The following is a 23,641-nucleotide window of genomic DNA, read 5'->3' on the forward strand; positions in this document are numbered from 1 at the left end:
CTGATCAGTGCCTTATAAAGCCTCAGCATCATATCCTTGCTTTTGTATTCTACTCCTGTTGAAATTAATGCTAATATTGCATTTGCCTTCCTCACCACCGTTTCAACCAGCATGAGGGTTCCCAATTAATGTCTGAATTTCCTGAATGAATAAATTAAGATAAAATACGAACATGTCTCCAGTTTTAACACCGCCACTAGGCAGACCACAGCTGAAATTCAGGGAAGAGAACTGGAAAAATCACACCATAGTAATAGTAGCTTCCCGCCAGCAGAGGGAGTACCATTCCACCTCCCACAATCTCGTCTTCCCAGGAGCACCTGATGCTCACACTGGTAAGGAAAGTTTTCCTGACACCATTGCCCCTCACGTTAATGATCTGAAAAAATTCACTTGATGAAAGATGAGTAGAAATGATCTTCGGTGGGAGTTAAATGCTGAAGGATAGATCTAACTGCTTTTCTTTCTGCTGTTTGTACCCCTCAACCATCAGGCTCTTGAACCAGAGGGGATAACTTCACGACTTCACTCACCCCAATACCGAAACTGTTTCCACAACCTATGGACTCACTTTCAAGGACTCCTCATCTTCCATTCTCGATATTTATTGCTTATTTATTTATGATTATTGTTTATATTTGCACAGTTTGTTGTTTGTTGTCTTATGGGCAGTGTTTCATTGATTCTATTGTGTGTCTTTGTACTTACTGTGAATGCCCTGGTTGTAGAAGGTGACATATATACACTTCGATAATAAATTTGCTTTGAACTTTGAGAGTTTGGAAAGTTTCACCTGGGGTTAATGTCATTTGTATTCCTGGCACGTAGTTTTTTACCGAAGAAGTGAATTTCCTTTAGCCAACCACTTTAATTCCGCTCCCCATTCCCATTCCAACATGTTGGTTCATGGCCTTCTCTTGTGTCACGATGAGCCCCCTCTCAGCTTGAAGGAGCAACAACTCATATTCTGCCTAGGTTGCCTCCAACCTGATCCATAAACATCAATTTCTCTAGCTTCTAGTAATTTCTCCCCTCCCCCTTTTTAATCCCGATTCTCCATTCTGGCTTCCCTCTTACCTCTTCTCTTCTTCTCACCTGCCTATCACTTCTCCCTGGTTCCCCTCCTCCATTCCCTTTCTCCCAAGGTCCACTCTCCTCTCCTATCAGATTCCTTCTTCTTTAACCCTGTACCTTTTCCATCGATCACCTCTCAGCTTGTTACTTCATTCCCCTTCTCCCACCTACCCATCTTCCCCCTCAGCTGGTCTCACCTATCACCTGTCAGCTTGTACTCTGTCCCCTCTCCACCCCCCCCATCCTCTTATTCTGGCTTCTTCCCCCTTCCTTTCCAGTCTTGATGACGGGTCTCAGCCTGAAACGTTGACTCTTTATTCTCCTCCATAGATGCTGCCTGACCTGCTGAGTTCTTCCAGCATTTTGCATTTTGTCTGTGTTACTCTGGATTTCCAGCATCAGCAGAATCTCTTGTATTTGAGAATGCACTTTATGATCCTGATGCAGAGTTTTGCCTTGAAATATCAACAATTCCTTGCCCTCCCACACACAAATCTATTCGGCCTGTTAAGTTTAGAGTCTTAGGGCAATATAGCACAGATACAGGCCTTTCGGCCCACACAGCTAGTTTCAATTCCCTGCGTTTGGCCCACATCTCTCCTAGCCCCACCCCTCCATATACCTATCCAAGTGCTTTTTAAATGATGCTGTTGTACCTCATAAACAGAAGATGCTGGAAATCCAGAATAACTCAGGGAAAATGCTGGAGGAACTCAGCGGGTCAGGCAGTGTCTATGGAGAGGAATAAACAGTTGGTGTTTTGGGTTAGGAACCTTATTCAGGACTGGAAAGGAAAGGGGAAGAAGCCAGGTTCTATTGTAGCTGCCTTAGCCACCAGCTCTGGCAGCTTGTCATACGTACACCACGGGGTGCCAAGGTAGCGTAGCAGTTAGCACGACACTATTGCAGCTAGGGGTGTCGGCGTTCAGAGTGCAATTCCAACGTCACTTGTGAGGAGCCTGTATGTTCTCCCTGCCGAACGTGTGGGCTTTTCTCTGGGTGCATCCCACAGTCCAGCGACGTACCTGTTAGTAGGTTAATTGGTCACTGTAAATTGTCCCGTGATTAGGCTGGGGTTAAATCGGGGCACTGCTGGGCGATGCAGCTCGCTTGGCCGGAAATCTGCGTTGTAGATCTAAAATAAATAAATATAATAAACAGAGTTAGAGAGCACTGCAGACCCTTCAGCCCATCCAATCTGTGCCAAATTGTTATTCTGCCTACCTGCATCCGGACCGCACCCCTCCCATTCAGCTCCAGGCAGCTGCACTGGTCCGTTCTCCGAGTCCCCAATAGCCCACCCTCGCTTGATCTTCTTCCTTTGCCACCTTTAGTAGGTTAGTCAGTCATTGTAAATTCTCCTGCCATTAGGCTGGGGTTAAATTGGCAGGTTGCTGGGCATCGCGACTCTTAAGAGCTAGAGGGGCCTGTTCTGCACCGTATCTCAATAAGTACATACACTCTGTGGTAGAAGTTGCGCCTCATTCCATTTTAAATCTTTGCCCTCTGACCCTACACCTATGCCCCCTAATTCCAAACTCCCTTACCCTGGCAAAAAGGTTAACGTCCATCTTCTCTCAGAGGGTCATGAGAGTGTGGAATGAGCTGCTGGCACAAGTGGTGCGTGTGCGCTCGATTTTAACGTTTAAGAGAGGTTCTGATAGCTACTTAGGGTATGGAGGGCAGTTTGTCATGTACTAGATGGGGTGAAGGGCCTGTTTCTGTACTGTACTTTTCTATTACTCTGTGACTTTATCTATGCCTCTCATGATTTTAAACAGTTCTTTAAGGTTGCCCCTCATTCTCATGCATTCCAAGGATAAGGACCTACCCTGACCAAACCATTCCTGCTACTCTGGCCCTCAAGTTCCAAAAACATCCTTGTAAATCTTTCCTGTGCTCTCCAATCAAACTCCCTACACCTGGAGTTGCCTAGTGGGTCGTTTCTTGCTCCTGACCTAGGATGTGGAAGCTTAAGGTGTAGAAGAAATTTACCAGGATGTTGCCTGGATTAGCAAACATGTCTTATGAGGAAAAGTTGAGTGAGGTAGAGTTTTTCTCTTTGTAGTGATGGATGAAGAGAGGTAACTTGATAGAAATATACAAGATAAGAGGCATTTATTGAGTAGTCAGCCAGAGACCTTTTCCCAGGGCAGAAATGGCTAATATGACAGTGCATAATTTGAAGGTGATTGGAGGAAAGTTTAGGGGTGATGTCAGAGGTAGGTTTTTTACACAGAGAGTGGTGGGTGTGTGGAACACTCTGCTAGGGGTGGTGGTAGAGGCAGATAAATTAGAGATATTTAAAAGACTCTTAGATAGGCACATGGAGAGTGAAAATGAATCAGCCACAATGTTGGAACAGTCTTGATGGGCCAAATGCCTTATGGTCCTTACCCAAAGTTGTGCATATTACTACTTTAATTGGTAGGAGTAAATTTTTCCCAGTGTGTAGGTATCAGAATCAGGTTTATTATCACCATTTTATATGACATGAAAGTTTAGTCACTCAGCGTTCAGAATAAGGTAATAGATCGGATTGGACGTTGGCTTTGTGGGAGAAGCCAGAGTTGTAGCAGATGGTTGCCTTTCTGACTCAAGCTCTGTGACTAGTGGAGTGCCACAGGGATCGGTACTGGGTCCATTGTTGCTTGTCATCTATATCAGCGATCTGGATGATAATGTGGTTAACTGGATCAGCGAATTTGCGGATGACACCAAGATTGGGGGTGTAGTGGACAGCGAGGAAGACTATCAAAGCTTACAGTGGGATCTGGCCCAGCTGGAAAAACGGGCTGAAAAATGGCAGATAGAATTTAACGCATACAGATGCAAGGTGTTGGCTTTTGGGAGGACCAACAGGGTAGGTCTTACACCATGAGCAGAAGGGTATTGTGGAGTGCAGTAGAACAGAAGGATCTGGGAGTTCAGGTAGATAATTCCTTGAAAGTGGCAATGAAGGTACTTTAGGGTTGTTAAGAAAGATCTTGGCATATTAGCCTTCGTAAATAAAAGTATTGAGTACAGGAGTTGGAATGTTAAGTTGAATAAGATGTTGGCAAGGCCTAATTTGGAGTATTGTGTGCAGTTTTCGTCACCTACCTACAGGAAAGATGTCAATAACACTGAAAGAGTGCAGAGAAAATTTACAAGGATGTTTCCAGGACTTGGGGACAGTTATAGGGAAAGATTGAATAGATTAGAACTTTATTCCCTAGAGCATAGGAGAATGAAGGGAGACTTGATAGAGGTATACAGGATTATGAAGGGTATAGATAGATCAAGGCAAGCAGACTTTTTCCACTGAGGCTGGGTGAGACTCAAACTATAGGTCATGGGTTAATGGGTTGAAAGGCGAAAAGTTTAAGGGAAACCTGGAGAGGGAACATTTTCATTCAGAGGGTGGTGAGAGTGTGGAACGAGCTGCCAGTGGAAGTGGTGGATGTGGGTTTAATTTCAACATTTAAGAGAAATTTGGACAGGTGCATGCATGGGAAGGGTTTGGAGGTCTATGGTCTGGGTGCACGCCAATGGGACTAGGCAGATTAATAGTTTGGCACAGATTAGATGGGCCGAAGGACCTGTTTCTGTGCTCTGTGACGTTATGACTCCTGATTTCACATTTATAAACACCCCCCTCATTTTTCTCAGCAAGCTGCATTTCTGAATAGGTTAGCACTTTATTGCCTGGAGCCTAGGAGATTGAGAGACGTTTGATAAAGGTATACAGAATTCTGAGGGGAAAAGATAGGGTAAATGTAATCAAATTTTTTCCACTGAGGTTTCTTGGCCCCTTCCCACTCTCAGTCCACAATAGAGACCCATACCAGAATCAAGTTTATCATCACTCACATATGTTATTAAATTTATTTGTGTTTTGTGGCAGCAGTACATTGCAATACATAAAATTACTACAGTACTGTGCGAAAGTCTCAGACACCCTGGCTATATTTGTGCCCAAGACTTTGCATGGTACTGAAGGGTTGTAGTGTTTTATGTTTTAGTTTCTGTGTATCCGTACTGCGGCTGTGGGCTTAGAGAGTGATTGAATGTTGCTATTTAAAGACTTTGGTCACTGCAGCTGTTAAGAAATGCAGGTCAGAGTATTTGCCCTACTGCGGACTCTATCCAAATTCATCACTTTCTGGTGTCCTTCCCTGGGCTGTGGATTGTATGCTCGTTTTCCCATCCATTAATGAGTTGTAGATCAGGGAGTTGGTCTCTCATTCCCATTTTGACGTCAATCTGAAGACAAGCCATCAACAAATATCGACAGCTGGTGACACTTTAAGAACCTTCCGAACCTGAACAGCGGTTGCAATTAAAGTTGCGGCTGCCAACTCTGCAGCTGGTTCGCTCCTACGAGTTCCAGGTTCCATTTCTGACCGTGTTCTCTGAGCTGACCTCGGTGCGTTCAAGGCGAGGAAATCTGTATTTGTCAGTGTGTGTGTTTTTTTAACAAATACTACCACTCGAGCAGCACTTTGAAAGTGCATTAAGTGCTGAGAAGATGATTAGCTTTATTCGTCGCTTGTGCAGAGAGACGTAGAGTGAAATGCGTCTTTTGCATCCGAGGATGTGCGGCGGGACAGCCCGGAAATGTCGCCAGGCTTCTGGTGCCAAAATAGCATGTCCACAACTCCTTGATCCAAGCTTTTAAAATTGAATCATCTCACACAAAATGCCAGAGGAACTCAGCAGGTCAGGTAGCATTAATGGAACTGAATAAACTGTCGAGGTTTCGGGCCGAGACTCTTCTTTAGGACTGGAGAGGAACAGGGGAGATACCAGAATAAGAAGGTGGGGCAGGAGGACAAACTAGAAGGTGACAGGTGAAGCCAGGTGGGTGGGAAAGATAAAGGGCTGGAGAAGAAGGAGTCTGATAGGAGAGGAGAGCGGACCACAGGAGAAAGTGAAGGAAGAGGGGATCCAGGGGTGGTGATAGGGAGGTGAGGGGAAGAGGTAAGAGGTCAAAGTGAGGAATAGAAGAGGGAGGGAAAAAAATTACCAGAAGGATAAATTGATGTTCATGCCATCGGGTTGGAAGCTACCTAGACAGAATATGAGGTGTTGCTCCTCAACCCTGTGGGTGCCCTCATCGTGGCCAAAGACGAGGCCATGGTCCAACATATCGGGACAGGAATGGTGATAGGAATTAAAATAGTTGACAACCAAGAAATTCCACTTCTGGTGGATGGAGCAGAGATTCTTGTCAAAGCAGTCCCCCAACTTAAGTCAGGTCTCGCCAATGTGGAGGAGGCTGCTTTGGGAACACTGGATACAAGAGGTGGCCCCAACAGATTCACAGGTGAAGTGGTGCCTTGTTGAGAAGGACTATTTGGGGCCAAATTTTAAAGATTAGCTTTATGGGTCATATTTACATCGAAACATGCAGTGAAATGTCATTTGCGTCGATGACCAATGGTGCCTGAGTACGTGCTGGGGAGGGGGCTGCCCGCAAGCATCGCCATGCTTCCGACTCCAACATAGCAACTTACTGACCTGTATGTGTTATGGACTGTGGGAGGATCCCGAGGAAACCCACGTGGTCACTGGGAGAACAAACAAACTCCTTACAGAGAGCAGTGAGAAATGAATCCCAGTCAGTGATCGCTGGCACTGTGAAGGATGTAACATTTGTGGGCTACCCAGCAGATCCTCACTGATCTGATTTGACACCAACAGTGCATTTTACTCTATGTTTTGATGTTACAAATAAAGCTAATTTTTAATACTTAATTGTGTCATCGGGTTGGAGGCTACTCAGAATATGAGTTCTTACTCCTCCAGTGTGAGTTTGGTCTCATCTTGGCAGTAGAGGAGGCCATTGTCAGACATGTCAGAATGGGAGTGGGAAGTGGAATTGAAATGTGTGGCCACTGGGAGGTCCTGCTTTTTGTGGCAGACGGAGTGAAGTTGCTCATCTCAATATCGTCAATATTCCCCTCCCATCCATGAACCTATCCAAAAATTTCTCTCAAATGTTGAAATTGAACCCACATCCATCACTTCTGCTGATGGATCATTGCAATTCTCACCCCCCTCTGAGTGGAAAAACTTCCCTCTCAGGCTCCTGATGTTTGTTAGCTCTGGTCTGTACTCACTGGAGTTTAGAAGGATGAGGGGGGAATCTCATTGAAACCTATCGAATGTTGAAAGGCCTAAACAGAGTAGATGTGGAAAGGATGTTTCCCATGGTGGGGGAGTCTAGGACAAGAGGGCACAGAGGGGTGCCTTTCCAAAACAGAGATGCAGAGAAATTTCTTTAGCCAGAGGGTGGTGAATTTGTGGAATTTATTATCACAGGCAGCAGTGGAAGTCAGGTCATTGGGTTTATTTAAGGCAGGGATTGATCAATTCTTGATTGGACATGGCATCAAAGGTTACGGGGAGAAGGCCGGGGAGTGGGGCTGAGGAGGAGGTAAAAAAAATAGGATCAACCATGATGGAATGGCAGAGCAGACTCTATGAGTTAAATGGCTTAATTCTGCTCCTATGTCTTATGGTCTTCTGGTCTATGGTTTATGAAGGCCAATGTGTCAGGAGTTCTCTGTGCAAACCCATCCACATGTGATCCCACTTTAAAGAATTATGGATCTGTATTTCCCAATCTCTCTGTTCTACCACACTCCTCAGTGACCTACCACTCACTGTGTAAAACCTACCCTGGTTTGTCCTCCCAAAGTGCAACACCTCACACTTGTCTGCATTAAATTCCATCTCCCATTCTTCAGCCCATTTCCCCAACAGGTCCAGATCCCACCACAGGCTTTGATAGTCTGCCTCGCTGCCCTCTACACCCTCAATCTCGTTGTCATCTACAAATTTGCTGATCCAGTTTACCACATTATCATCCAGATCGTTGATACAGAACTGAGTCAACTGAGGTGCCTTAGTTGCAGGAATTGAATTTGCATCAAGCCAGCTTTTTAATGAAGCGAGGCTGAATTAAGACGATAAGACAGCGGCAGATGACACAGGGCAGAGGGTTCAGTGGTGATTTTCTACAAAGCTGGTTCTTTACTCTGCGTCTGCAAAATTAAAATCTCTAAGAGTCCTCCAGGCACTGTCTATTCAGCTGCAGATCACCGTTTTTAAATTATTTATTAGCTGTTTTATTAGCCTCAGCCTCCGTGCAGGGATACTGAGAAAGAACAAGGGAATATTGTGTGTGGAAGTATTGGGCATGCTGTCTGATGTTGTCTGTCTCTGCTGGTGTTAATGTCCCACTGAACAGCCATCTGGAGAGAGCCAGTGGGAGCAATCACTGGACCCACTCACTAGGTGTTGAACATCTCCTTAATTTCAGGGATCTGAGTGGCACAGAACTTAGTAATCTCCACTGGTGACACCCCTGTGTCACTTGCTACTTCTAGCCAAATGCTCATCCTATGTGCCTTTGACCGAGAGCTGTCAAAACAGGTTTTCCATCTCTAACGCTAATCAATCTTTGCAGCGAGCTAATCTGCGCTCTTGAAGCATTGTGGGCAGTTTTGGGCGCCTTACCTATGAAAGGATATGCTGGCATTGGAGAGTCCAGAGGAGGTTCACGAGGATGACTCCAGGAATGACAGGGTTATTGTATGAGGAACATTTGATGGCTCTGGGCCTGTACTCATTGGAGTTTAGAAGAATTATGGTGGGGTGGGGGGGGGGGTGGGAATCTCATTGAAACTTATCAAATTTTGAAAGGCCTAGACAGAGTGGATGTGAGAGGATGTTTCGTGTAGTGGGGGGCACAGGACTAGGCTCAGAATAGAAGGATGTCCCTTTAGAACAGAGATGAAGAGAAATTTCTTTAGTCTGTGAAATTCATTGCCACAGATGGCTGTGGAGACCAAATTATTGAGTATATTTAAAGGGGAAGTTGATATTTCCTTAAATAGTAATCATGTTAAAGGTTATGGGGAGAAGGCAGGAGAAATAGGGTTGAGAGGGATAATAAATCAGCCATGATGGAATGGTGGAGCAGGCTAGATGGGCTAATTCTGCTCCTATGTCTTATTGTCTAATGGTTGCCAAATTAGTTCTGACTTGGAGACATACTGGAAATCCAGAGCAACACACACCAAGTGCTGGAGGAACTCAGCAATCCAGGTAACATCAATGGAGAGGAAAAACAGTTGATTTTTGGGGCAAGACCTTTCCTCGGGACAGGAGAGGAAGGTGACAGAAACTAGAGTATGAAGGTGGGGGGAGTACAAGCTAGAGGGTGATAAGTGAGACCAGGTGAGGGGGATGTGGGTGTGTGGGGAGGGGGGATGAAGTAAGAAGCTGGGAGGTGATAGGTGGAAGAGGTAAAGGGGTGAAGAAGGAGGAATCTGATTGGAGAGGATAGTGGACCATGGGAGAAAGGGAAAGAGGAGAGGAACTAGAGAGAGGTGGTGGTCGGTGAGGAGAAGAGAAGGGTAACCAGAATGGAGAATGGAAAAGGAGAGACGGAAAGTATGGAAGGTTACCAGAAGTTGAAGAAATTGATGTTCATGCCGTTGGGTTGGGGGCTACCCAGACAGAATATGAGGTGTTGCTCCTCCAAATGAGTTTGGCCTCATAGTTGCAGTGGAGGTACCCTCGGACAGACATATCAGAATGGAAAGTCGAATTGAATTGTGTAGCTTCTGGGAGAATCTGCCTTTGTGATGGTGGGCACTAACCAATACTGACATTTCAAGGCAGTGATCCATCATCAGATTTATAAGGAGTGTCTGTATGTCCTGCCCGTGGAATGTGTGGATTTCTTCCGGGTGCTCCAGTTTCCTCCCACAGTCCAAATACATACTGGGTAGTTTAATTGGTCATTGTAATCCGTGCCGTGATTAGGTTAGGGTCAAATTGGGGACATCAGGGCTTGCTGGCTAGTGCAGCTCGAAGGCCCAGAAGGGCTTATTTTACCCTGTGTCTCTAAATGAAAAATAAATGAGTAGGCGTTGAACCATAGGGGATAATGAACATTATAGGGAAAAATGTGACATTCAGTTACTGGGCAGCAGAAGGCCCAGGAGATTAAATAACATTAGAAGTAATACTGCAAATGTTCAAGAAAGCTTACATTAAAAAAAAAGGTCAGTCTAGAGGTGGATCAGTGTGAAGTTAAGCTTAGCTTTATTAGTCACATGTACATCAAAACATACAGTGAGATGCATCTCTTGCATCAACGACCATCATCAGGGTTGTGCTGAGAGTAACCCACAAGCGTCAATGCACTGCTGGTACCAACATAGCATGCCCACAACTCACTAACCCTAACCTACGTGTCTTTGGAACATGGGAGGAGTCCAGAACACTCGGAGGAAAGCCACGTAGTCGTGAGGAGAATGTGCAAACTCCATATGGACGGTGCTGGGATTCGCACCTCAATCACTGGCATTGTAAATGGATACACTACTACGCTACTGAGACTTTAATACGAGAAATATCTGAAATTATGAGAAATATCTGAAATTACCATAAGACCATAAAGATGTAGGAGCAGAAGTAGGCCATTTGGCCCATTGAATTTGCTCCTGCATTTCATCATGGCTGATCCATTTTCCCTCTCAGCCCCAGTCTCCTGCCTTCTCTCCGTATCCCTTCATGCCCAACCAAGAATCTATCAACCTCTGCCTTAAATATACCCACACAGCCACCTGCAACAATGAATCTTACAGATTCACCGCTCCGGCTAAAGATATTCTCGATGGGTTGAATGGCCTATTTCTGCTTCTGTCTTGTGGTCTTATAACTTTTATTCAGGTCATTGGAGTGGCAGTGATGTTGTTAACCAAACCTACCCTGTGACTCCCAGTGTCCTCTCCATTTCCGCTCCAGAATCTCGTTGATAAGGAACGGGGATAAACTACAGGCCCATGAGCACTTGATTGTGCAAGAGTACCTGGACAAGCCATTCCTCCTGGAAGGTTACAAGTTTGACCTCCGCATCTACATCCTGGTGACCTCTTGCGACCCCTTGCGGATATTTTTGTACAACGATGGGTTGGTACGAATGGGCACGGAGAAGTACCACACACCCACTGATGCCAACCTGGTAAGGTGATTCTGACTCAAGCATTTTGGTAAAGTTTAATGTTCTGAAGCAAACTATTGCAGCTGCTGAGAATCTGACAAAAAATCAGTAAAAAGGGAAATAATTGGTAAATTAGTCTATTATAAAGACAAGATATTCTGCGGATTCTGGGAATCCAGAGTAACACATATAAAATGGTGGGGAAGCTCAGCAGGTCAGGCAGCAGCTATGGAAAAGAATGGATAGTCGATGTTTTGGGCTGAGACTCTTCATCAGAACTGGAATGGAAGGGGAAAGATGCCAAAATAGAAAAAGATGGGGGGAGGGGAAGGAGGACAGGCCTGAAGGTGAGAGGTGATACCAGGTGGGCGGGAAAGGAGAAGAGCTTGAGAAGAAGGAATCTGATAAGAGTAGGGTGGACTATGGGAGAAAGAGAAGGGGGTGGGGGAAAGACACCAGGGGGAAGATGATAGGCAGGAGAGAGAGGCAAGAGGCAAGAGGCCAGAGTGGGGAATAGAAGAAGAGGGAAGAGGAAAGGGAAAAGAAAAAAAGAGAAAAATATAATTACCAGAAGGAGATTTATTATCATCACACATACAGTGAGGAACTTGAGATTTTGCAAATGCAGGGTCCATTTCCCTCCATAGATGCTGTCTGACCGGTTGAGTTCCTCCAGCATTGTGTGTGTGTTTGATAGTGAAGAACCCATCTTGCACATCCATCACATACATCATTTCATTGCAACAGTGCGTTGAGGTAGTACAAGGTAAAGGAATTACAGAGTGCACAATCAAGTGTTACAGTTACTGATCAGAGAAGGTGCAGTGTGGATAGACAATAAGGTGCTAGGTGTTGTGAGAGCAAGAGTCCATTTTAACGTACCTTCAACAGTCTGATAATGGTGGGATAGAAGCTGATCTTGAGCCTGGTGGTTCATGCTTTCAGGCTTTTGTATCTCCCCTCTTACATTGCCCTCCACTTTTCTTTCATCTTTGTGCCTGTCAAAGAAATGACCCTAACATATCTGCCTCTACCACCATTCCTGTCAGCAGGTTCCATGTACCTACTACTCTCTCTGTAAAAAAAAAAAAATCTATCTCTGACATCCCCCTATACTTTCCTCCAATCACCTTAAAATGATGCCCCGCATATTAGCCATTTCCGCCCTGGGAAAAAGTCTCTGGCTGTCCATTCCACCTATACCCCTTATCATCTTGTTCACCTTAAGTCACCTCTCATCTTCCTTTGCTCCAAAGAGAAAAGCCCTAACTCGCTTAACCTATCTTCATAAGACCTGCTCTCCAATCCAGCTAGCACTCTGGTAAATCTCCTCTGCATCCTCTCTAAAGCTTCTGTGTCCTTCCTATAACATGGCGGCCAGAGCTGAGCACAATATTCCAAGTGTGGTCTAACCAGAAACTTATAGAGCTGCACCTTAACTTGTGGCTCTTGAACTCAATCTCCTGACTGAAGGACAACACACCATATACCTTCCTAAACATACAATCAACTTGCCCGGTAGTTTTGAGATAGTTATGGGCGAGGACCACAAAGATCCCCCTGTTCACCACACTGCGAAGGATCCTGTCGTTAACCCTGCATCAAGTTCCTAATGTAAGCAGATGAGGTTAATGTGTACAGGCATCACGGCCAGTATAGACTATGTCAATATGTTAAATTCAATAATTCTAAAATGTCTGAGAATAAAGGTGTGATTCCAGACTGCCGATGTCCAAGTTCAAAGTTTAGAGTAAATTTATTATCAATGTACATATGTGTCACCACATACAACCCTGAGATTCATTTTCTTGCAGGCATACATAGTAATTCCAGTAACCATAATAGAATCAATGCAAGACCACACCAACAGGGTGGACAAGCAGTTGCAAAAGACAACAAACAACTAATACAAAAAGAAATAAAATAGGAAATAATAAATAAATAAATAAACAATCAAACAAGCAAACAGATAGATAAACAAACAAACAAACAAACAAACAAACAAGCAGTAACTATTGAGAACATGAGATGAAGAGTCCTTGAACATGAGTCCATCGGTTGTGGGAACAGCTCAGTACTGGAGTCAGTGAAGTTGAGTGAAGTTATCCCCTCTGGTTCAAGAGCCTGATGGTTGAGGGGTAATAACTGTTCCTGAATCTGATGGTGAGGCTCCTGTACCAACTCCTTGATGGCAGCTGTGAGAAGAAAGCATGCCTTGAGGCGGTGGTGGTCCCTGCTTTCTTGTGAGAACATTCCGAGTAGATGCACGGGGCCATATCCACTACTTTTTATAGGATTTTCTGTTCAAATGTACTGGTGTTGCCATACTGGGCTTTAATGCAGCCAGTCAGTGTACTCTCCACTAACACATCTATAGAAGTTTGTCAAAGTTTTAGATGTCATGCTGAATCTTTGTAAACTCCTAAGGAAATAGAGGCACTGCCGTGCTTTCTTCATAATTGCACTGGAATGCTGGGCCCAGGACAGATCCTCACAGAGGAATATAAAGTTGCAGACTCACTCCACCTCTGATCCTCTGATGAGAACTGCCTCATGGATCTCTGGTTTCCTCCTCCTGAAGCTTTTTATTCACCAGATCAGTTTGCTTCACCAACTCCATGCCACTGGACCGTGACCCCATTATGGGTACTAGCCTCCGTTGTATCCAAGACATCTTCAAGGGATGGTGACTCAGGAAGGTAGCATTCATCATTAAGGACCCCCATCACCCAGGACATGCCCTCTTCACATTGTTACCATCAGGAAGAAGGTACAGAGTGTCTGAAGGCACTCAATGATTCAGGAACAGATTCTTTCCCTCTGCTATCTGATTTCTAAATAGACATTGGACCCATGAACACCACCTCACTACTTTTTTAAATTTCTGTTTTTGCACTACTTATTTTAACTATTTAATATACATATATACAGTACATACTATATTTCAGTTTTTTCTATATTTATCATGTATAACATTGTACTGCTGATGCAAAGTTAACAGATTTCACGACATATGTGGTGATATTAAACTTGATTCTGATTCTGAACTTGGTGGTGTGAGTCATGAGGCTCCTGTAGCTCCTTCTTGATGACAGCAGTGAGAGCATAAAGTGGTGCGGGTCCCCAACGATGGATGCTGCTTTCCTGTGTCAACGCTCCATGTAGATATGCTCAATGTTGGGGAGGGCTTTACCTGTGATAGATTAGGCTGTGTCCACTACTTTGTGTAGGATTTTCCATTCCAGGGCGTTGGTGTTTTCATACCAGGCTGTGATGCAACCAGTCAATATACTCTCTACTGCACATCTATAGAAGCTTGTCAAGGTTTTAGATTTCATGCCAAATCTTTGCAAACTTCTAAGGAAGAAGGGGCACTGCAGTGCTTTCTTTGTAATTGTACTTAAGTGTTGGGTCCAGGACAAGTCTTCTGAAATGATAACCCCTTGGAATTTAAAGTTGCTGACCCCTCTCCATGCAGATCCCGCGATGAGGACCTCATGGACCTCTGTTTGCCTCCTTTTGAAGTCAATAATGAACTCCTTGGTCTTGTTGACATGGAGTGAGAGGTTATCGTTTATGTGGCAAATTCAGCAGGGCATGGTTGAAGCCATCAGACTAGGGGAGAGTGCATCTCTGATTCAGAATCGGGTTTATTATCACTGAACTGTGTTGTGAAATTTCTTGTTTTGCAGCACAGTGCAATACACAAAAAGTACTGCAAGTTACAATAAAAGATTATATTAAATTAGACAAAAGAGGAATATTGAGGTAACGCTCATGGATTCAATGTCCATTCAGAAATCTGATGCTGGAGGGGAAGAAGCTGTTCCTGAATCTTTGAGTCCTGCCAAAGGGTCTCGGCCCGAAACATCGACTGTTTACTCTTTTCCATAGATGCTGCCTGGCCTGCTGAGTTCCTCCAGCTTTTTGTATGTGCTGCATGAATCATTGGCTCCTGTTCCTCCTGAGCAACAAAAACAGAAAGCTGGAGGAACTCAGCATTACGGATGGTAGTAATGAGAGGAGGGTGTGGGTCATTAATGATGGATTGTGCCTTTTTGAGGCATCACCTTTTGAAGATGTCCTCACCCATGGGGAGGTTCTTGCTGGCTGAGCTTACAACTCTTTGAAGGTTTTTTTCACATTCCTGTGCATTGGAGTCCCCATACCAGGCGGTGATAATCATCTTACTTTCTTACAAAACCAGATGGCTCCCAGTTATACACTTGCCTCTTGTTCTGGAACTAATTAAAAGGTTAATTGCAAAACACACCATTGTACCTTGGACCCAGACTTTCAAAACTAGTTCTGCTTTGTTGTGTGTTTTAAACCATGGATGAGTAGGCCATACTCCTCTCTCTCTAAAGGTGAAGAGTGAAACATCGAAACATTCAGTGAAATGTGTCGTTTGCATCAAATAGAATTAGCAAGGATTGTTCTGGGGCAGTCCGCAAATATTTACACTGTAGAGCGATACTCTAGCTGCTACGCTACCATTGATCCAGACTTACTCCTAAGACTAATTCAAGCCAACACTCTGGTCCTGTATGGAGGGGGTGCTTCATGACTGGGGTGAAGACTTTCAGTGAGATATTGCAGATGCCCCTCCTGCTTGCTAACACAGATAGATGTAAAAGATCCCATATCATTTGAAATTTTTGAAATGGAATCATTGACTTCTAAGGCACAGAATGAGGCAATTCAGGACTTTCAGTTAATCACAGTTCCAAGCTCTTGGTCTGTGGCAACGCATACAGACAAAATTCTGGAAGAACTCAGCAGGTGAGGCATCATCTGTGGAGAGGCCAAGACCTCTATCTGGACCCCTCATCCTGATGAAGGGTCTCACCCCAAAACAGTGGCTGTTAATCATTTTCATAGATGCTGCCTGACTTGCTGAGTTCCTCGGCATTTTGAGTCTGTTGCCCTGAAGTTCCAGCATCTGTAGAAACTCTTGTGTTTATAGTCATTGTGTCATAGAGAACTGCAGCACAGAAACAGGCCCATTGGCCCAATACTCAATACTTTGATTTATGAAGGCCAATGTGCCAAAGGGGGAGATGGGGTGACAAGATTAATAAGTGATTCCCTAATATAATTTGTGGGTGGTGGGGTGAAGATGTCTCTACCAAAGGAGGTGTAAGGCACTCCTTCACTCCTCTGCCCTGCAGGTCACCCTTGGGCAAGGTGTAGCATCTGCTTAGCCCCCCAAGCAGGGTCACGTGAAGCCATGGGAGCAGGTGGTGGATGGTCGTCTGAGCAGCTGGTGCATATCACAAATACTGGTTATGCGACCACTGACGCCAGGCAGACAATCTCTGAAGAGTATTGATAATGGCTGGGGTCACCTGTCTTGTAAAGAGACTGCCCAGAAGAAGACAAACCAATTCTGTTGAAAAATTTGGCAAGAACAATCAAGGTCATGAAAAGACCATGATCGCCCATGTCATATGACACAACTCTCTTTACCCTATCTCACCTGTGATGCCACTTTCGAGGAATTATGGATCTGTATTTCCAGATCCCTCTGTTCCACGACACTCCTCAGTCCCCCAACACTCACCGTGTAAGTCCTACCCTGGTCTGTCCTCTCAAAGTACAACACTGCACACTTGACTGAATTAAATTCCATCTGCTGAAGCTCCTCGTCTGGTTTTTCCGGGTCCTGTATGAAGATTTTCAGAGCTTCGCCCTCCAACATGCTGTCAGTCCAAATGAACAATGCCCTAATGCAGGGTCTCAACCCACAGCACCCACTATTCCATTCACATGCTGCTGATGCAGAGGACATTGTGCGTAGTACAGCACAGGAACAGGCCCTTCAGCCCATCATATCTGTGCTGGGCATGATGTTAAATTTAACTAATTTCTTCTGCCTGCTCATGATCTGTATCCTTCTTCACCCCCCACAGCTCCCCCTCTCCCCCTCTTCCCCTCTCCCACTCTTTCCCTTTCCTTCATTCCCTGCATGATAATTTGCAGTACCAGCGACCGGGGTTCAATTCCCGCCACTGCCTGTAAAGAATTTGTACGTCCTTCTTGTGACCGCATAGCTTTCCTTGCATAGATTCAGATTCCTCGCATAGTCCAAGCATGTACTGATTAGTAGGTTAATTGGTCATTGTAAATTGCCCCGTGATGAGGCTAGATTAATATCTGGGGATTGCTGGGTGGTGCAGCTTGAAGGGCTGGAAGGGCCTATTCTGTGCTCTGTCTCAATTAAATAAAATTTTAAAAAAATGAGTCATAGAGTTAAAGAACAATACAGCACAGAAACAGGCCCTTAGGCCCATCTATTCCATCCTGAACCATTTAAACTGCCTAATTCCATTGACATGCACCAGGACCATAGCTCTCCATACCCCTACCATCCATGCACCTATCCAAACTTCTCAACGTTGAAATCGAGCTCGCATGCACCACTTGCGCTGGCAGCTTGTTCCACACTCTCACCGCCCTCTGAGCAAAGAAGTTTCCCCTCATGTTCCCCTTAAACTTTTCACCTTTCATCCTTAACCTATGACCTCTAGTTGAAGTCCCACCCAACCTCAGTGGAAAAATCTTGCTTGCATTTACCCTGTGTATACTGTCAGAAACGAGCCACGCTCCCGAATAATGGCTTTAAGACAAATTCAAGGAAACAAAGTTTATTAACAGTTCTGCAGAGCTGGGCCCCCTCAGAGAAGGGAACCCTGAACCTTACAGGGCAGCAGGTTTTATCCTTCTTCCTTACCACCCCCCTCCCTGACTCGGGAGGTACACAGTGTTTTCCCATTCCATATTTGGAGTTGTTTTTTTACACGTTTCTGTAAAACAATAGTCCATATCTCAGGACTTCAATGATTCCACAAACAGTTAATCTTGTCAGGGCTTCTGCATTCATAATTAAATCACATTTGTTTACAGACTTTAACCCAGACATAATTAAATCACATTTGTCCCCGGACATAATTAAATCACATTTGTCCTTTGACTTTAACCCAGACCTCTTTCAGAAACGCACATCTTAATTTTGAATCTTACATATACCCCTCAGAATTTTATACACCTCTATCAAATCTCCCCTCAATCTTCTACCTTTCAAGGAATAGGGTGCAAACTTATTCGATCTTAATCTTACAAACTTCTGTCAGCTCCCCTGTGAGCCTCCACCACGACAGGGAAAACAATCCGAGGCTGTCCAGTCTCTCCTTGCAGCACATAACTTCTAATGCAGGCAGCCTGCTGGTGAACCTCTTCTGCAACCTCTCCAAACCCTCCACAATGCTCCTGTAATAGGGCGACCAGAATTTTTGCACAATGGCCCAAGTGTAGCCGAACCAACATTTTATCCAGCTGTAATGTAACTTCCTGTCTCTTACAATCTTTGCTCTGTCCAATGAAGGCAAGGATGACATAGACCTTCTTTACCACCCCATCTGCTTGTTTTGTCTCTTTCTATTTGCTGTGGACTTGGATCCCAAGATCCCTTGGAAAATAAGAAAAAATAATAATAATAAACAAGTAAGCATTAAATTTTGAGAACATGAGTTGAAGAATCATTGACAGTAAGTTCATTCGTTGTGGGAACAGTTCAGTGATTTGGCAAGTGTAGTTGAATGAAGTTATCCGCTCCAGTTTAGGAGCCTGATGGTTGAGGGATAACAACTGTCCTTGAACCTGGTGGTGTGTCTCCTGAGGCTCCTGTACCTTCTTCCTGATGGCAGCAGTGAGAAGAGAGCCTGACCTGAGTGGCGGAGGTCTTTGATGATGGATGCTCTTTCCTGCGATAGCGCACCATGTAGATGTGCTCAGTGATGGGAAGGGCTTTACCCATGATGAACTTTGTACATTTTAGTGCAGATGGAAGTTATCAAGAATGACAGTGAGATCTTGATCAGCTGGATAAAAGCGCTGAGGAATGGCAAAAGAATTTAATCTAGATAAGTGAGAAGTGTTGCATTTTGGAAGGTCAAATCAAGGCAGGACTTTCATAGTGAACAGTAGGCTGCTGGGAGTGTTGTACAGCAGATGGATCTTGGAGTATAAGCAAATAGTTCACTGAGAGTGGAGTCACAGATAGACAGGATGGTGAAGAATGCTTTTGGAACAGTGGCCTTCATCAGTCAGGATACTGAATATAGAAGCTGGAAGGTGATTTTGCAGTTGTACAGTTGCTAATGAGGCCACACTTGGAGTACTGTGTACAGGTTTGAGCACCTGTAAGACATGGTTAAACTGGAAAGTGTGCAGAAGAGATTTCTGAGGATGTTGCCAGGATTAGAGGGCCCGAGTTGTAGGGAATGGCTGGTCAGTCTAGGTCTTTATTCTTTTGTACGTAGGAGAATGAGGGAGGACCTTCTGTAGAAGTGTGTAGCATTATGAGAGGCGGAGACGAGAAGGATGGTGCGGCTGCACTTGGAGTATGATGATCAGTTCTGGTCACACTCTTAATAGAAAGATGTCCTTTGCAAACAGGTTTTTCAGCCTAATTCATCCTTCCTGACCAAGGTACCTATCTAAACTATTTGCCTGCATTTGGCTCATACCCCTCTAAACCATACAACCAAAAAAATCACAAGATATATTTGGCCCATCGAATCTGCTCCATCATTTCATCGTGGCTGATACATTTGCCCTCTCAGCCTCAATTTCCTGACATCTCCCTATATCCCATCATCCCCTGACCGATCAAGAATCTATCAACTCCTGCCTTAAATGACTTGGCCTCCACAGCTGCCTGTAGTTACACATTCCACAGTTCACCACTCTTTGGCTAAAGAAATTCATCCTCATCTCTGTTCTAAAGGGACATCCCTCTGTTTTGAGGCTGCGTCCTCTGGTCTTAGACTTCTCCACCACAGGAAACATCCTCTCCACGTCCACTCTGTCAAGGCCTTTCAAATTCAATAGCTTTCAACGAATTGAATAGCTTTCATTCTTCTGACTTCCAGCAAGCACAGGCCCAGAGCCATCAAATGCTCCTCATATGTTAACCCTTTCATTCCTGAGATCATTCTTGTGAACTTCCTTTGGACCCTCTCCAATGCCAGCACATTCTTTCTTAGATAGCAGCTCAAAGCTGCTCACAATACTCCAAGTCAGGCCTCATCAGTGCCTTATACAGCCTCAACATTATATCCTTGCTTTTGCTTAAACCTCCCCTATCTGTGTATCTGACCTAATGTCTATTAAATGTTGTTATTGTACCTGCCTCAATAACTTCCTCTGGCAGATTATTACATGTATTTGTACCACTTTACTTACTTTATTGTCACCAAACAATTGATACTAGAGCGTACAATCATCACAGTGATATTTGTTTCTGTGCTTCACACTCCCTGAAGTACAAATCAAAGTAAATATAATAAAATTTTTAATTATAAATCATAATTAGAAAATAGAAAAGGGAAAGTAAGGTAGTGCAAGTCAGGTCCAGATATTTGGAAGGTACGGCCCAGATCCGGGTCAGGATCTGTTCAGCAGTCTTATCACAGTTGGAAAGAAGCTGTTCCCAAATCTGGCCATAATTATACTTGATTGCTCCATGTATTTGCCATTAAGATCCTATCAAATATTTCTCCACTCACTTAATCCTAGGCCAGGGGTTCCCAAGCTTTTTTATGCCATGGACCCCTACCATTACCAAGGGGTCCGCTGTCCTATGCTCCCTAGTTCTTGATTCCGCAGACCTGTGAAAAAGACTGCATGCATTCACCCTGTCTATGCTTCTCCTGATTTTATAGACCTCTATAACACTACTACTACTAAAGGGCTTAATTAGGAAAGGGAAAAAAGATTATGAGAGAAAGCTGGCAGGGAACATAAAAACTGACTGTAAAAGCTTTTATAGATACGTGAAAAGAAAAAGATTGGTCAACACAAATGTAGGTCCTTTACAGTCAGAAACAGGTGAATTGATCATAGGGAACAAAGAAATGGCAGACCAATTGAATAACTACTTTGGTTCTGTCTTCACTAAGGAGGACGTAAATAATCTTCCGGAAATAGTAAGGGACCGAGGGTCTAGTGAGATGGAGGAACTGAGGGAAATACATGTTAGTAGGGAAGTGGTGTTAGGTAAATTGAAGGGATTAAAGGCAGATAAATCCCCAGGGCCAGATGGTCTGCATCCCAGAACGCTTAAGGAAGTAGCCCAAGAAATAGTGGATGCATTAGTGATAATTTTTCAAAACTCCTTAGATTCTGGATTAGTTCCTGAGGATTGGAGGGTGGCTAATGTAACCCCACTTTTTAAAAAAGGAGGGAGAGAGAAACCAGGGAATTATAGACCGGTTAGTCTGACATCGGTGGTGGGGAAAATGCTAGAGTCGGTTATCAAAGATGTGATAACAGCACATTTGGAAAGCGGTGAAATCATTGGACAAAGTCAGCATGGATTTGTGAAAGGAAAATCATGTCTGACGAATCTTATAGAATTTTTTGAAGATGTAACTAGTAGAGTGGATAGGGGAGAGCCAGTGGATGTGGTATATTTAGATTTTCAAAAGGCTTTTGACAAGGTCCCACACAGGAGATTAGTGTGCAAACTTAAAGCACACGGTATTGGGGGTATGATATTGATGTGGATAGAGAATTGGTTGGCAGACAGGAAGCAAAGAGTGGGAGTAAACGGGACCTTTTCAGAATGGCAGGCAGTGACTAGTGGGGTACCACAAGGCTCAGTGCTGGGACCCCAGTTGTTTACAATATATATTAATGATTTAGACGAGGGAATTAAATGCAGCATCTCCAAGTTTGTGGATGACACAAAGCTGGGCGGCGGTGTTAGCTGTGAGGAGGATGCTAAGAGGATGCAGGGAGACTTGGATAGGTTAGGTGAGTGGGCAAATTCATGGCAGATGCAATTTAATGTGGATAAATGTGAGGTTATCCACTTTGGTTGCAAGAACAGGAAAACAGATTATTATCTGAACGGTGGCCGATTAGGAAAAGGGGAGATACAACGAGACCTGGGTGTCATTGTACACCAGTCATTGAAGGTGGGCATGCAGGTACAGCAGGTGGTGAAAAAGGCAAATGATATGTTGGCATTCATAGCAAAAGGATTTGAGTACAGGAGCAGGGAGGTTCTACTGCAGTTGTACAAGGCCTTGGTGAGACCGCACCTAGAATATTGTGTGCAGTTTTGGACCCCTAATCTGAGGAAAGACATTCTTGCCATAGAGGGAGTACAAAGAAGGTTCACCAGATTGATTCCTGGGTTGGCAGGACTTTCATATGAAGAAAGACTGGATCGATTAGGCTTATACTCACTGGAATTTAGAAGATTGAGGGGGGATCTTATTGAAACATATAAAATTCTAAAGGGATTGGACAGGCTAGATGCAGGAGGATTGTTTCCGATGTTGGGGAAGTCCAGAACGAGGGGTCACAGATAAAGGGGAAGCCTTTTAGGACCGAGATGAGGAAAAACTTCTTCACCCAGAGAGTGGTGAATCTGTGGAATTCTCTGCCACAGGAAACAGTTGAGGCTGGTTCATTGGCTATATTTAAGAGGAAGTTGGATATGGCCCTTGTGGCTAAAGGGATCGAGGGTATGGAGAGAAAGCAGGTACAGGGTTCTGAGTTGGATGATCAGCCATGATCATACTGAATGGCAGTGCAGGCTCGAAGGGCCGAAGGGCCTACTCCTGCACCTATTTTCTATGTTTCTATGTTTCTACGTTACTATTCAGATTCTTGTGCTCCAAGGATTAAAGTCCTGGCTTGACCAATCTTTCCTTAAAACCTAGTCCTCCAAGTCCTGTCAATGTCCTCATACACCTTTTCTGTATTCTTTCCGCCTTAAGGCTATCAATGGCATTAAATGAGGCTGCACATTCAAATACAGTAGTTGCATTACAGTACATTGTGGTGTCAACAGTGGTATTGCAAAGCATCTGATTGCAAGACCCTGCAAAGAATTGCGAGAAATACTGGGAGGATCATCGAGGTCTCCTTTCCACCCATCTGAGATATTTATCAGGACTGCTGCATACACAGGGTCAGTGACCCTTCCCACTATCTCTTTGACCCCCTACCATCAGGCAGAAGGCATGGTAGCATTAGGACAAGGGTAGTTAGGATAGGAACCAGCTTCCTCCCGCAGGCTATGAGAACACTAAACTCTCTGCCACCTCCCGGGTCTCATCCCGTATGAAGAACTAGCAGCATTATTCTGTTTACTTTTTAAACTGTGACGTAAATGCACCTTAGGCTAATTGTCAATCTTCTGGAATATATTTTATTATTTGTTAACTTATTTGTGGTAATATTACTCTATGTGTTGTGTGTGTGAGTTATATTTACTGTGTTGTGTACCTGGGCAGTATACATGACAATGTTGAATGACAATTAACATGACCTTGAACTTGGTGTGAGAGTGTGTTGGGATGGAGAGGGAGAAAGAAAATAGAGTGTCTGTGTTCACGTTATGTATGTGTGTGGCCAGAGTGAATTGTGGCCCCAGATGAAGGGTCTCAGCCCACAATGCTGAGGCTTTATATGGCATCAGTCAGACCACATTTGAGTATTGTGAGCAGTTCTAAGAAAGAACATGCTGGCATTGAAGAGGATCCAGTG

General features: G+C 44.3%; 1 protein-coding gene across 3 annotated transcripts in view; it reads left to right on the forward strand.

Moving 5' to 3' along the window:
• The window catches only part of ttll7 (tubulin tyrosine ligase-like family, member 7), a 200,870-nt gene that overhangs the window by 78,933 nt on the left and 98,296 nt on the right, over window positions 1–23,641 (forward strand). For all 3 annotated transcript variants that reach the window (XM_073062543.1, XM_073062544.1, XM_073062545.1), the window contains one exon: window positions 10,882–11,098. In XM_073062543.1, coding sequence (XP_072918644.1) covers window positions 10,882–11,098 — 217 coding nt within the window. The remainder of the gene's footprint in view (window positions 1–10,881; window positions 11,099–23,641) is intronic.

This window comes from Hemitrygon akajei, chromosome 12 (assembly GCF_048418815.1).
Source record: "Hemitrygon akajei chromosome 12, sHemAka1.3, whole genome shotgun sequence".
NCBI classification, from domain to species: Eukaryota; Metazoa; Chordata; class Chondrichthyes; order Myliobatiformes; family Dasyatidae; genus Hemitrygon; species Hemitrygon akajei.